This window comes from Solanum verrucosum, unplaced genomic scaffold (genome assembly GCF_900185275.1).
Source record: "Solanum verrucosum unplaced genomic scaffold, falcon-dt-bn FXZP01000113.1, whole genome shotgun sequence".
NCBI classification, from domain to species: domain Eukaryota; kingdom Viridiplantae; phylum Streptophyta; class Magnoliopsida; order Solanales; family Solanaceae; genus Solanum; species Solanum verrucosum.
The window spans coordinates 405,394-421,442 of record NW_026020105.1 but is presented as its reverse complement, the minus strand read 5'-3'; the positions used below and the strand labels follow the sequence as shown (position 1 = coordinate 421,442).

At 33.4% G+C, this 16,049-nt stretch overlaps 1 protein-coding gene across 1 annotated transcript; it reads right to left on the bottom strand.

The window, feature by feature from the left end:
* Positions 1-1,997: 1,997 nt before the first annotated feature.
* Positions 1,998-7,422, bottom strand: LOC125825280 (probable serine/threonine-protein kinase PIX13). The gene is made up of 6 exons (XM_049504631.1): positions 7,182-7,422; positions 6,506-6,834; positions 4,847-4,982; positions 4,621-4,763; positions 3,307-3,430; positions 1,998-2,699 (listed from the first exon to the last, which is right to left on the bottom strand). Exons 1-6 carry the CDS (start codon positions 7,261-7,263, stop codon positions 2,266-2,268), a joined length of 1,248 nt encoding a protein of 415 aa, XP_049360588.1. The 5' UTR covers positions 7,264-7,422; the 3' UTR covers positions 1,998-2,265.
* Between the last annotated feature and the right edge of the window lie 8,627 nt (positions 7,423-16,049).

Here is a 16,049-nt window from a genome sequence, read left to right as displayed (position 1 = left end):
ATAATGTAAAAGGAAAATGAAATTTATAACATCTGATCATTTATAGTAATGGAGCCGGTTGGTCCCAAGAGGCAAACGGGAGAATTTTCAAGTTCAAACGAGCCCCAAAGCAGGTAAACCCAGATATTGTCGATTTTTATGTGCTATAGTCCATCAATTTTTGGTGATCCGGGATTCTGGCTTGTTTTTGGCCGAATTTTTTCAAGAACATCCGTTAAGACCTTAGTAATGGAGTCAATTGCCCCCGAGGGGAAACGGGCGCATTTTCAATTTCAAACGAGCCGCAAAGTAAGTAAACCTAGATTTTTCTGATTTTCATGTGGTATAGTTCATGGATTTTTGGTGATCCAAGATTCCGGCTTGTTTTTGGGTGAAATTTTTCATGGACGTCTGTTAAGACCTTAATAATGTAGTCGGTTGGTCCCAAGAGGCAAACGAGTGCATGTTTAAGTTCAAACGAGCCCCAGAGCAGGTAAACCCAGATTTTGCCGATTTTCGTGTCTAATAGTCCATGGATTTTTTGTGATTCGAAATTTCGGCTTGTTTTTGGCTGAAATTTTTCATGGACGTCTGTTAAGACCTTAGTAATGGAGTCAGTTGGTCCCGAGGGGAAAACATACGCATTTTAAAGTTCAAACGAGCCCCAAAGCAGGTAAATCCGAATTTTGCCAATTTTCGTGTGCTATAGTCCATATATTTTTGGTGATCCGGGATTCCAGCTTGTTTTTTATCGAAATTTTTCATGAACGTCCGTTAAGACCTTAGTAATTGATTCAGTTGGTCCCGAGGGGTAAACAGACGCATTTTCAAGTTCAAACGAGCCCCAAAGCAAGTAAACCCATATTTTGCCGGTATATAATTTTGGTGATCCGGAATTTTGACTTGTTTTTGGCCAAAGTTTTTCATGGATGACCGTTAAGACCTTAGTAATGGAGTCAGGTTGTACCGAAGGGCAAACAAGTGCATTTTCAAGTTCAAAATAGCCCCAAAGCAGGTAAACTCAAATTTTGCCAATTTTTGTGTGCTACAGTCCATGAATTTTTGGTGATCCGACATTCTGGCTTGTTTTTGGTCGAATTTTTCATGGACGTCCGTTAAGAACTTAGTAATGGAGCCAGTTGGTCTCGAGAGGCACACGGGCGCATTTTCAAGTTCAAACGAGCCCCAAAGAAGGAAAACCCAGATTTTGCCGATTTTTGTGTGCTATAGTCCATGAATTTTCAGTGATTCGGAATTCCAGCTTGTTTTTGGCTGAAATTTTTCATAGACATCTGTTAAGACCTTAGTAATGGAGCCAGTTTGATCCGAGGGGCGAACAGGTGCATTTTGAAGTTCAAACGATCCCCAAAGTAGGTAAACCCAGATTTTGCCGATTTTCTAGTGCTATAGTCCATGGATTTTCGGTAATCCGGAATTCCGGCTTGATTTTGGCCAAAAAATTTCATGGACGTCCGTTAAGACCTTTGTAATAGAGTTAGTTGGTCCCTATGGGCAAACAAGCGCATTTCTGGTAATTTTGTAAATGTAAATCATGGTGAAAAATATATGAAAGTCTAAATTTTGAGGTTTCATGCACATAAACAATTATTTAATAAATATAGTTACGATGAAAATGTAATTACAATAATCCTAAATGGATAAGTCAATTTTACAGTTGACTTATTGGTGACGGTTCGATTTTGAACAACCTAGTTATTATCAGTTATACCATCATCCAACTACCATTATTAGTTGACACCACCATCAATCACCACTATTAACTACTACTATCACTCACCATCATCACTAATTACTACCAACAATCCTATCACCGTCTGTCAACAATCACAACCACCACTATTAATCATCACCACAACGAATAATTAGTATTTTATTTAAATTTTACATTTATTAATTTTCTATAACAAAAAACTTTGTTCAAATATTGAGAAAACAAACTATCTAAATTAATTAGTTTTCAAATCTTAATATTCATACGTGCATTCAAATTCAGATATATATCATATGGAGCCTTACAAGAGCTTTTGGCTTACACAAATTTACATTTCAGCAGGCAGGACTGCCTGTTAATCTTAGCTGTAGTCATACCTTCCACAAATGAAATCAGTATTCTTCTCATGGAGTACAGATGTGACAGACAATTTTACAAAATTTGTTATCCAAAACAATGATTAACCAAATTGCATTACAACAAATTCAATACAATTAAATGTATAAACAAACTCATTTTTCTGCAGCTCGCGTTTGCTTTTCCAGTTGTACCTGTCATCTTCCAGATCCGGCTCCGGATCCATGGTTACTTGCACCACGTGGAGAAGGATAACTTCTCGGCGACTGCTTGTATCGATGAGATGAAGACTCGGTTTTGCTTTTGGAAGGTTTGGATTTCTCCTTTATGGATTCAACTTGTTCCAACACTTCCACTACTTCTTTCATAGAAGGTCTCTTCTTAGGTTCTCCTTCTAGGCATTTTATAGTAAGCTGAGCAGTAAGTGTTGCTGCCTTTGAACTATATTGGCCCTCCATTCGGGCGTCCATAATGGACTTCAACTTCCTTTTGTTAGAAAGCATCGGTTTCATCCAGTCCACCAAATTATGCTGTCCGCCAGGTCGTTTAGTGTCAAGTGCTCGTAAGCCTGTTAAAAGCTCAAGCAAGACGACACCAAATCCATATACATCACTTTTTACATACAGATGACCTGTTGACATGACAAGAATCCTTGGATTAACACATTATACTGCAAATGTTTCTGGGATCTAGTTTTTTCTTTCAAGGTAGTCTTGCTTACTCTGCACACTGGCAAATCAGATGTACATCTATAACTGCAATTTAATGCATATAGCATATGTTGATCAAATTATTACTGGTGGTTCAATAGATGTGCATGTATATTTAGGTACTGAAATCCGAGCCAATGCAGGAGAGCGTGAAAAATGTTATACATAGATCACATATGAAAGCATTGATACTACAATGAAATTTTAAGAAGAAATAGTGAAGTTCTAGTTTCTGCAAGTTATATTTGTTCACACAGCGAGCCTCTTTGAATTGAAAGTTGAGACAAATTTATCAAACAAGCGAATGCAATTACTTAACTAATTCATAAAGCACTACGGTTATTTTCTTATTGAAAACCAAGCAACCTCGAGTCAAAGAGCTAAGCCTTCAAGTCACTTGCGATTCTCACCCATTAAAGTCCCCAGAATATGGAATCACTTTTGAGATAAAATGGCTGGAATTATGCTCATAATTTGATATGTAGATCTTAAAAAGTAATGGGACAAGGGCTCGAAAATAGTGCTCACCTGTTGCAATGTATTCAGGAGCAGCATAACCATATGTGCCCATGATACGAGTAGTCACATGTGAGTTCCCAGCTGAAGGCCCAACTTTAGCTAAGCCAAAATCTGATAGTTTTGCATGGTAACTCTACAAACAGAAAAGTAGAAGACTTTCAAAATTTGTCCCCTATGCAGATGTACATAAAAGTTGGAAAGGAGGAAAATCCATTGAAGAAAAAACATAGTTATACTCCTTATACTTTCATTTAGTTCTCCATCGGAAAAGAAAAAAACAATATGAGATCAGATAGGGATTTTGATGATATTAAACAGAACAAAACGTTCAAGTTCAGTATTATTACTCATATTATCGCATAATATACAAACTCACAGCCTCTTTGAGAATTATTGGGGAACCATATGGAAGGGGAAATCCTCCCAAAGCCAAAATATAATAGATGAATAATTTCAGGAATCCAGCTGATTCTAGGACTTGCTCATGTTTCAATTGTGTGAAAGATGAAGGGAATAAAAGAAAGAGAAAACATAAGGAATATGCACTAATTATACGCTATAGTAAAATTCCATACCCTTCAATCAATCACATGCCCGTACTCCAAACAGAAAAAATGAAAACAAACAACGGCAGTCAAACAACCACTGACCCAAATTACCCAGCTACTAACAAGAAGTATCAAGTGCATTGGATATGCAACAAGTATATGTCAAACCAATGGCATATGCAGGATATTATTTTATTTTTGATAATCAAGAAATTCCCGAGGAACAGTGCCACATGGTTCGAAGCTTGATGGGTACCCCTCTACCCTTCACTCAAATACTGAGTATACTGAGCTTTTGTCTAGTACGAGGTTCGAACGCATGACGTGCACCTAACACACACCTTGCTCTAAGCTCCAAGCACTAGGCCAAAACCCTAGAGGGAAAAGCATATGCATGATTTTACCCAGAGATATCAGTTAGTAACTATTCGGTTTGTGAGTGGGTTTAGGTCTGGGATTGTAGCATTTTAAGACTTCACTTTGTGTACCATAATTGATAATTATTTTGCAAACTTTACAAGTAGCACCGAGCCGCCGACCTACTGTACATATATATATTGTTTTCTAGAAAAAAAATTGTTTATACACACACATAAGAAAGAATTCTGCAAGACGGTGTCGGATTACACCCATTATTAAAGGGTGTCTCCACCAGTGGTCCAACCAATGTAGTAGCTGACTCTTGAATCTAGCTTTTGTTTGTCCTTATTCTCTTATTGTTATAATATTTTAGAATACTGGCCTACCAAATGAATCACAAGTCAAAAGATCATACCCCATCTAGTAGAATATTGGAGGCCTTGAAATCTCTGTAAATGATCTGCTTTTCTGAAGAATGTAGAAAAGCTAAACCTCGTGCCGCTCCTATGGCGATTTTGAGCCGCAACTTCCAAGAAAGTGGTTCAATAGCTGTGCTCCCTGCAGAGCAACATAACAGAGATCAGTGCATCATATCATTATTAACCTTGTTTCGGTTGAAACTCTAGTACAGAACATCTTACTTCTGAAAAGATGGTTCTCCAAGCTTCCCTTTGGCATGAATTCATATACAAGTAACAGTTCTTTGTCTTCCCAACAATATCCCAGTAATTTAACAAGGTTTGGGTGTGAAAGCCTTCCTAAGAAGTTCACTTCTGCCTGCAGTTAATTGAACGATTAGGAGTTTTAGCTAAAGGATCTAACTATAGTCTATATATGACAAATAATATAAGTTTAAAAGTGAACTAGCAATACAGAAGTTAGTTGATAAACAAAACAAGAATATTGAAAAGTTCAAGTACACGCTCCTGATAGCTAAATAAGGAAATAAGAAACCTAAATAACTAAACAGTACGACTCTCTCTAAAAGAGAAAGGTACACCCATCCCAACTTCAGGAATGGCAGTGACAGCTGACACAATTGATGTTAGAAACAGCTTAATTTAGTCTGAAGTTAGTAACAAGTCCTCATAGGAATAATACTTGTCGACCACGTACACTTGCGTAGTATAGATTTCAACAATAATACATATGGAAACCCTTGATCTTTTTTCGAATCATATCTCAAATATGGGTCAATTTTGTAAAACAGTTCATTTTATTCCTGAGTTGGCTGGATTTTGGATGTTCAGAGGCAGTATTCTTCCTCCTCCACTCAACAAACTACCTATCTGATATGAAATTTGCTAAGGCTGACACCACAATTTTGGAGAGGCCTTTAATATAAATCGGCAGATAGCTCTTATACTATTCATGTCTCTGCACACTACAATTACCTGAAGACATCAATTAAATATTGGGCCACTATACAGTTGCAGAAAATCTGTTCAGCAACAAGTTAACTTGAAGTTACTAGAAATTATTTCAACAACAAAAACGAAAGTAGTATTATAACAGGACGCAGATGAGTACTCATTGCTCAAAGTGTGTGATTAGGAGTAAGATAGGAAGTTTGACGCATTATATGATATTGTTAACTCAAACTAACAAGATGAGAAATTATTTCACACAATCTGTGTATAGCTATGCAAACTACAAAAGTTAAGCTCATACTTTTTATCTGTATCGTTGGGATGTAAATGGAGAAATATGGACTCAAATCAAACCAACAGAGGACTTTACATTCAGCAAGTAATTGTGTATAATCAGTACACAATGTGAACTAGCAAGATCAATGTCTGTTTCCAGCTTGAAAACATGCAAATTACGGAACTAAAATCTCTCAATAACTAACTATAGATTGAATTACTTATAAAGATGTCTCAATACACACATTTTTCCACTTTAGTAGTTTATTCGTTCAACTTCATCAAAGAGTTCATCCATGTAAGAGGCAATCCTAGTTTGTTACAGAGACACTGTCTAACCATTGACTAGCCTGTCTACCAACAGATTTTACTTGACTAAAGAACATAAACTGCAAATGTTTCATACATAATAGTTAACCAAAAACTGGATACCCAAATTATTCAGCATATTTAACAACCAATGCCACATAATTGTCCTCGAATGATCAGCAACAAGGTAGCATATGTTCTTTCCATTCATGGGCATTTTCCTAAGATGTGTCATGAAAGATCTTTCTCCAACAAAAAAGGTCAAACTATTGCCTTCTTCCACAAAAGATGGTCCAACATTGTGCAAAGAATAAATGCCTACAATTGTATAAAAATTTGTCATACCTGCCACTCTTCAAATCCCTGCATGCTCTCTGAGTTCAACTTCTTGATAGCAACAACCATACCAGTTCCAACTTTAGTTGGAGTAAGCGTCTTCTCATCAACCCATCCTTTAAATACGGTCCCAAAACCTCCCACCCCCAAAACCGTGTCAGACTTGAAATTTCTTGTGGCAGCCTTCAGATCAGAGAAACTGTATGTCTTCAAATTTGGAGTAGGCAATATTTCTCCATTCAAACATGAATCCTCACTTGCAGCCACTGAAAAACGGCTACGCCCAGTACTACTGTCAGTCGAAAATCCAACACCACTACTGTAGTTCTTTGATGTATCTGCACCAAAAAAACTCATTTAATAAATCGCAAAAATCTAGTCTTTTTACTCCCAATTAAGCTAAAGCTATGAATCTGAAAAGGGGCTTTACCAAAAACTATAAACAACCTACAAATTGCCAAGAAAATGAAACAGGAGCCATTTGGGTCCTTTAGTAAAGACTCAACAAAGAGAGAAAATTAGCATCTTTTGCACAAGATGACATGCAGAAAATCAAGAAAAAGTCAAAATCTTCCCCATAAATAGCAAAAGGAAGAACCCATTTGGGAATTTGAACAAAATCATTTTCCTAAAAAGAATAGACTTTTTAACCTACAGAGAAAACAAGAAAAACGTGAGTATGTACCTGGGGTGGAAGGTCTAGTTGATGTGTTGCTTTTAGTACTAGGATTAGTGTCAAGAATCTCCGATCCAAAACAATTCCCCATCAATTTTTACGTTTTCTTCTTATTCTCAGCTCAATACTACTAAACTGATAGTTATCATCATTCAAAAGAAGAAATCTTGATTTTTATGAAGAGAATAGCAAAGTTGTAACTTTTGACAAAACGGTGGAATTTAGAGTAAAGCTAATAATATTGTTGTTGATACGCCAAATTTTCAACTATAAATTGCTGGGATTTTACAGTGTGGTTTCCTGGTTTAGCTGATATTTGAAGTTTTGTGATCGTGGCAATGGCAACCACCAATCTCAAAGACAAGTCAACCGCCGAGTCATCATTAAATTAATCATGCCCAATTTTGCCGTTTACATGAACCATTTTTTCTTCTTACTATTTCTTTTACATGACAAAGAAAATTGAGTCGAAGTCGTCATCCTTGTTGGAATACATACACAGAAAATGAACTTTGTTTATATTACAAATAAATAAATGGTGTAAAAGAGTAAATCGTAATAGATAAGCTTAGTACGACGAGTTCAATAAAGGGTTTCAAATATGACACTTTCGTTGTGAAAGTCTAAGTCAAGTGAACACAACTGAACCATAAAAAGAATTTTTGTTCATTCTTTTTTCTTGGAGAGAAGTATTGAAAATATTTATGATATTTTGGTAAATTATTAGTTTTTCTCTGAATCATGGCAATCTTAAAAACACCTCCTCTACTTGATTATTTAAACTTAGATATACCTCTGATTCATCACATTACATAGCAAGTGATCTCAAACTCTTGTAGGAGCATGAAGCTCTTCACAAAAAGTCGAAAAAAATATTTAAAATACCTCTAAATTTGATGAAAATTTAGGGATATTGTATTTCACTCATATTGTTAAATTGGAGGTGTATTTAAGTCCTATGAAGAGACTTGCTTGGTATGTTATTTTACGAGTATAAATTTATATCACATGGTCGGCCACTTGAAGGCCACCTTTTCTTTGTTAAAAAATGTGTGTGAATAAAGTATTACTGCTACTATATTCGATATATCGATATCTAATATGTTGAATATTGTTATTAGTGTGATATCTTATAAAGAAAATTGTGGGAGTTTGATTAGAAGTAAATCATGTCTTATTATGTTATAAGTGTTGGGTTTTAAAAGGTGTGAATGGAAAATCAAGAGTTGCGATTTTTATGAAGAGTTGCGATTTTTATGAAAAGTTGCGACTTTTATGAAGAGTTGTGACTTTTATGAAAAAGTTGCGACTTTTACGAAGAGTTGTGACTTTTATGAAAAGTTGTAACTTTTATGAAAGGTTGTGACTTTTTCAAAAGATTGTGACTTTTCCAAAGGTTTTTGACCTTTCCGGTAAGGCACAATAAGAACCTTTTCACACTACCCTTTGTTTTCTATAAATTGAGGAAATTCCTCTCATTTTAGTTGAACTAATTTTTCTGGACTTCTTCTACTACTACTAAATCTAGTATTCTAAGTGTACTTTACTGTCGTTGAGTGGTTTGCTGACACCGTGATTTTAGGTACTGATATACCGGTGAGTAAGATCGTTCTATCATGGGAGGATATATTTCATTAACCTCGGGTACTTGAAGGGAATAATTTTCTTAAGGGGACATTATGCATTCAGTGGGCTAGATTTTCTTCTTTAAGAAAAATATTTCGTATATTGTTTCTAATTTGTTTCTAATACTATTTTCTCTACTAGTTTTAATTTTCTAGTTTTGAAAATGCTCTTTAAACTTTGTTGTTTCTTATCAAGTTCTTCAAAGTTTTTGTTCCAAGTATCTTAGGAATACAAGATGAACAACAATCTTAAGAAAATTATTATACTGTTGGTATTTCTTGTATTCTACTGATTGAGAGAAGCAGATCATGAAAGAAGAAGATTAACGCATTATTTCTCTAGAATTCGGTGCTTTATTTAGCAAGGTCAAAGTGAGAATGTACTAGAAGAATTGGTGGTATTTCGGTTAAAGATTACACCAGGTAACCTTCTTATTATTTATCTAAGGAGGAAAATAGTTTCTAAAAGTTAACAGTTTTGATATTTATCATGTATGTCTTTGGAAAAAGATCTGCAAATCATATGGTTTTTTGAAAGAATTTTCCTTGGGGAAAAGTGTTGCCTTTAAAATTCTTTAGTTTGCAGAATGAGAGATGCACATTTTTGTTTGATAAAATAGTATGTCAAAATGTTATAGTTGAAGGCTATTTGAAAAGAAAAGCAAATCTATGTGATACTCTATGATTATGTTCAATTTTGTTTGGAGACTGAAAAAAACTTTTGTAGTTTTGTACTCCATGTGAAATTTGATTGTGTATGATTTTTGTAGACTAAAAACTTTTATAGTTTTCTACTCTGGATAAATTAGATTATGCAATTGGTTTGAAGAATATGAAAATTTCACATAATAAGTCAATGTTGTACTTTTGATTTTCTTTAAACTTCATTGTTATATAGAAACAAATTGTACAAAACAAATTTGTCTTTTGTTAGTATTTTAAATACTAAGTGGTATGTCTATTTGTGATAAAGGAAAAATACCAGTGACTTAGAGTTTGTGATTTTGTGCCTCTATGGAGTGAACTTTGACATTGTGTAAAAAATGTCAAATGAAATTGAAGCACTATAATTCTTTTGTAGAATAATATTTTTAAAAGTGGTTTCATGTTGCCAATGACACTTTGATAGCATGAGGAAAAAAAATATGTAGAAAAACTATTTTCAAATACTTGAAAAATATTTTTGAGATCATATTTAAAATGTTGGGGGTTCTTGTTTATGACAAAGATAAAATTAGACCTAATGTCTAATTTAAATTTGGAGCACAAGATATTAAATTCGATGATACTTTTGTATTGTGTTAGACCCACAAAATTCTTGGAGTATATTTAATATTGTGGTCGTTGAGTTTCTCGTTTACTAGTATATGATATGACTAGTATGAAACTATCAAATTATATGTATACTTGTTCAAAATGATTGAGTTCTTTTATGAAAAAAGTGTCACTTAAAATGTTGTGATTTTTCATGAAAAGATATGTCTATTAAATATAACTATTTGTTTAGACATGAATATTGGTGAATAGTCATTTGTCATGTTTTGTAAAAGAAGCATTTGGACTATATTGTCTTTATTGGACCCGATGAAACTTTGTTCATGGGTAGTTCTATAACAATCAAATTGAAAGTTATGGAAAGGTCCTTTCGAAAAGGACATTTGACAAGGTGATGACTCTAAATAGTGTTTGTATCACACAAAATTGTAAGAAAAAGGAACAAAATTTTGTGAGAAAAAGCTACCTTGCGGAGAGCTTTTCAAACTCAATATTTTTATTTGTTCTTACTTGCTTGAGTCAAACTGTTTGTGACATTAACACTTGGGGCATGTCAATTACAAAACCTTGTAAGGAAAACTAATCAACTTAGAAGTTTTGTCTAACTTTGAGTGCAATAAATAAAAATGTCAAGTTTGTGTGGAATTTAAGTATGTTGAGCATTCTTATAAATCTGTTGAAAGAAATTCTAATCTCTTAGAGTTGATTTACACTGACATTTGTGATATGAAGTCAACACCATCTCGTGGTGGGAAAATGTATCTCGTAACTTTCATTGACAATTGCATTAGAAACGACTATGTCTATTTGCTGAATGGTAAGGATGAAGCAATAGAAATGTCTAGACAATATAATATTGAAGTTGAAAATCAGTTGGAAAAAAGATAAAGAAGTGATAGGGATGGAGAATATAAATCTCATTTTGAAGAATTATGTTTGAAAAGTGAATTTATCCATCAAACTACTGCCCTATTCACCTCAATCTAATAGAATTGTAGAATGGAAAAAAAAATCAAACTTTGGAGAAAATGATGACTACATTACTTATAAGTTCAGGTTTACCATAAAACTTGTGTGGAGAAGTTATCCTTACAGCAAAAGGGAACAACAAAAGTTGTATTTTCAGAAAGAAAGCAATAAAAAAAATTGTTTGTTCAGGACACAATCTATTCCATATGAGAAATGGAAAGGAAGGAAATCCAACTTGAAATATTTCAAAGTGTAGGGGTGTCTATCCAAAGTCCAAGTTCATATTCCTAAAAGGATTAAAATAGGACCTATGACTGTGGATTGTAAAATTAGACTTGAGTAGTCTAGTGAAGGGTCTAAAAGACCTTGGAAAGAAAAAAGGATAATGTACTTACTAAAGAGATTCAGAGGCGTAGTAAATGTCAAAGGATATCTACTTCCTTCGAATATGATTTTGTAACATTTCTTGTGTCTTCTGTAGACTTATCCTTTTGGAAAGATGGTGTCAATAGTGAGATTGATTCAATCTTGAGCAACCATATTGGAAGTTAATTGATTTTCTTCCAGAAAATAAACCTTTGGGTTCAAAGTGAATCTTCAGAAGGAAAATGAAAGTCGCTGAAATTATTGACAAATAAAAAGCAAGACTTTTTGTCAAAGGTTATAGAAAAAAATAAGGTTTTGATTTTGTCGACACATACTCGTCAGTGACTAGAATTACATTCATTCGGATGTTAATTGCATTAGCTGTGGTATATGACCTCCAAATTCATCAAATGAATGTGAACAATTTTCATAAATAGAGAATTGGAGGAAGAAATTTACATGGAACAACTTGAGGGTTTTGTGGTTCCTGGTGAAGAAAAGAAAGTGTGCGAACTTGTTAAGTCACTTTATGGATTAAAACAAGGACCCAAACAATTACATAAGAAATTTGGCCAAATCGTGTTGGTAAATGGATTTAAGAATGATGGAAGTAATAAATGTGTTTACATTAAAATCACACGGTCATTGTTTGTTTGCATATTGATGACATGTTGATCATCAGTAGAGACACAAATGACATAAATGCTACTAAACGTATGCTAGAAAGCAAGTTTGATATGAAAGATCTTGGAGTTGTTGATGCGGTCTTTGGTATAAGAATACTTAGAACTCTATAATGTTTAACATTGGCACGGTCTCATTGCATCGAAAATGGTACTTGACTAGTTCAAATATTTGGATTTCAATATTGTCAAGACTCCAATAAATGTGAGCTTTGCATTTCAAATGAGTGAAGGCGAAAGTGACTCACAATTGGATTGTGCTAGAGTATTGGGAAGTATGATGTATATCAAGAATTGTACGCAATCAGATATAGTATGTGCTATTAGTAAACTGAGTCGGTTTACGAGTAATCCCAATCAAACTCATTGGATGGCAATGAAAAGAGTTTTGGGGGTATTTAAAACATACTCAAAATTATGTCTTGCATTATAACAATATCCAACAGTATTGAAAGGATATAGTGATGCAAATTAGATCACCGAAATCAAATGAAGTAAAATCCACGAGTGGATATGTATTTACTCTTGGTGGAGGAGTAGACTCTTGAAAATCTTCCAAAAAAGACATGTATCGCTAGCTCTACAATGATCTCTGAGCTAGGTGCTCTAGATAAGGCCGGTGAATAAGTTGAAAGACTCTGAAATTTCTTGATAGATATTCTTCTTTGGTCCAAACCTTTGGCATCAGTATGCATACACTTTGATAGTCAAGATGCAATAGGTAGGGCATGGAGCATGATGTATAACGAAAAGTCTCGTCATATAAGACATAGACATGATACCGTTAGAAAATTACTCTCTAGTGAAATTATCACAATTAATTATGTAAAGTCAAAGGATAATGTGTCGGATCCACTTACAAAAAAGGCCTAACTAGAGTTGAAAAATCATCTAAGGGAATGGGTTTACGGCTTAGGACAAGTCATCATGGCGGTAACTCTATCTAGCAGACTAGAGATCCCAAGAGCTAGATTCAAGGAGAAAAACAAAGTTGTGATTGACGGTTCGACATTGTCAACCAACTCAATCCATTCTCATGATGAAGACAATGCTCAGGAACAAGGATACAACATTAAGGCTTGTTAATTAGTTAATAAAGCTTAAAGTTTTTAATGATATGCTAAGTTTGGCAGATTTGACCAAATAGTGTATCTACGCGATAACACGTTTAGAAATTACCTATGTGAGTGTGAAGTGTAAGCCGCTTCAAAGAGGATGATTGTCAAAAACCCATCTCTTTATACACTCATGAAACCAGGAGGTGTTCATGGCTGAAACGAACACAACTGTAAGAACCATAAACGGTAAAGGGTTAATTGTGTGACATATGGTTGTCTAGGTATACACCAAAGCTCAACGGTTCAAAGATATCGCATCTACCGATTGACCGAGTATATCTGACATACGTTCACTACGGAAAGTCCAAGGGAAAACCTACTTATTCAGATGCAATTAATTCTTGCTTGTAAAGTACACATACTTGTCCGTTTCTTTGTCTTGGAGTCATTCCCCATTCATGCGGGGGATTGTTGGGTTTTAAAAGGTGTGAATGAAAAATGAAAAGTTGAGACTTTATGAAGAGTTGTGACTTTTATGAAAAGTTGCGACTTTTATGAAGAGTTGTGACTTTCATGAAAGTTGTGACTTTCATGAAAAGTTGTGACTTTTATGAAAGGTTGTGACCTTTCCGAAAGATTGTGACTTTTCCAAAGGTTTGTGACCTTTCCGGTAAGGCACAATAAGAACTTTTTCACACTACCCTTTGTTTTCTATAAATTGAGGGATTTCCTCTCATTTTAGTTGAACTAATTTTTCTGGACTTCTTCTACTACTACTAAATCTAGTATTTTAAGTGTACTTTACTGTCGTTGAGTGGTTCGTTGACACCGCGGTTTTAAGTATCGATATACCGGTGAGTAAGATCGTTCTATCCTGGGAGGATATATTCCATTAACCTCGGGTACTTGAGGGGAATAATTTCCTTAAGGGGATACTGTGCATTCAGTGGGCTCGATTTTCTTCTTTAAGAAAAATATTTCGTATATTGTTTCTAATCTGTTTCTAATTCTATTTTCTCTACTAGTTTTAATTTTCTAGTTTTGAAAATGCTCTTTAAACTTTGTTATTTTTTATCAAGTTCTTCAAAGTTTTTGTTCAAAGTATCTTAGGAATATAAGATGAACAACAAATACTTTTGGACTATTTTAGCTCATGAGTAATGAATGATAAGTTATGTGAAAACTTAGTTTAATGGAGAGATTATAGGACATGTGTAAATAGAATTCTGTATGGATAGCCATAAAAAAAAAAAGTTGTGAGGGCTTGATCTAAAGTAGATAATATCACACCATTTTAAAAGGATATTGCAAAAAAATAAATACCATAAGGGGTGATTTTGTACTTTCGTCCTTGCTTGCTAAAATTTTGGGGAAAAAATATCGTTTAACAAAATTTCTTTTGTCTATCAGACATAGGCTCTAATGGTAATGTGCACAATACACCTAAGTTGATTTTGTTTATAAGGTCAAAAATTGGGATTAACTTACAGAGGTTAAAGATAGTGTAATTTCTTGTCTATTATGTATGACATTTCAGTCGTATTAAGTTACTTTATTTGTAAATTAATCATGATCAAAGCCAATTATTCTTTTCTTACACTAATTTAGCAACTCACATTTTAAATTTAAAAAGTGCAAAATACTATTTTGTGAATTATAAGAATGACGAGGACAAAGTTGTAAAAAATGATATACTTCAAACATTTTTTATGTATACATTATAACTTGTGGCTAATTTAATACGATATGTAGAATGAATATTATTAAATCTTACTCATCTATCATGATTTGTGTTCAATTGAGCAACCCATCCAATTCTGACTATAAGTAAGATCTTGTGATCAATTAAACAAGCACATTTTTTTATTTATTGAAATATTCCAAAATTATATTATATACGGAAAACTAATTTATGCCCACAATTTATGTTTGATTGACAACGAAAATTTTGTCTAGCAAATTTTTTAAAGCAAAGGTTGTCTATCAAAAAATTTATTAAGCAATGCCAAAAATTCAAGATCATCTTGTATGATGGTCATTCCTATATATAGTTCACTTTATTTTAAGAGGATTTTTTTGTCGTTTGAGCCAAGCACTTTGATTGTTCAACTTTTTTATTTGTCTATTCACGTTCACTTTTTCACAATAAATTTTGAACTTTATCTAAATATTATGATTGATATTCTTTAGTAATCAAATATTATCCAATTTTGATAACATTATTATTAATTAATCTTATATTTTTCTTTTAAAAAACTGACTCGTTTTCTTAAAAAATATATATAGCTTCATAATCTGAGCGGTATTTTACCTCAGTACCCCTAATAATGTATGGAATAATCATTATTCTAACCCAAGTGCACTTCTTAATTTAATTAATATACATTACTAATCCTTATTATATGGATTACTATTTTAGGTCATGTACTTACACATTGAGATTCTCTTGCATTTTATAAAACATTTTATTATATATATCCTTATAATTGATCAGACTTGGTCAATGGAATTTCTATATAGTACTGCTCTTGCACTAAGCAATATTCCAATTTAGCTGTCTTTCCAATTTGATTAATATTTTAAAATGTATTTTATCATTATATTAATATGGAAGGATAAAACTTATAATATTTTATGTATAATTTTCGAACATTTAAATTTTAAATATTATATTAGTCTAATTTAATTTAATTCTGATAATCAATCAAACTGTCTTTCGTGAACACGAAAAAAGTAAATCGAGGAAGTACTTATATTTCATTGATTTTTTAACCACTTTATTTTTAAGGAAATATATCCAAACTAACTCGTGTATAATGTATTAACCCAAAATACTCAATTTTGTTGTGTATTACACTTTTGGAACATTCATACTCTTGTTATACTTTTACATATCGTTTA

Coding starts and splice junctions, on each gene's coding strand:
- LOC125825280 (XM_049504631.1), bottom strand. CDS start 7,263: ATGGGGAATTGTTTTGGATCGGAGATTCTTGACACTAATCCTAGTACT. Junction 6,835..7,181: donor AACTAGACCTTCCACCCCAG/GTACATACTCAC, acceptor TTTTTGGTGCAG/ATACATCAAAGAACTACAGT. Junction 4,764..4,846: donor GGAGAACCATCTTTTCAGAA/GTAAGATGTTCT, acceptor GTTGCTCTGCAG/GGAGCACAGCTATTGAACCA.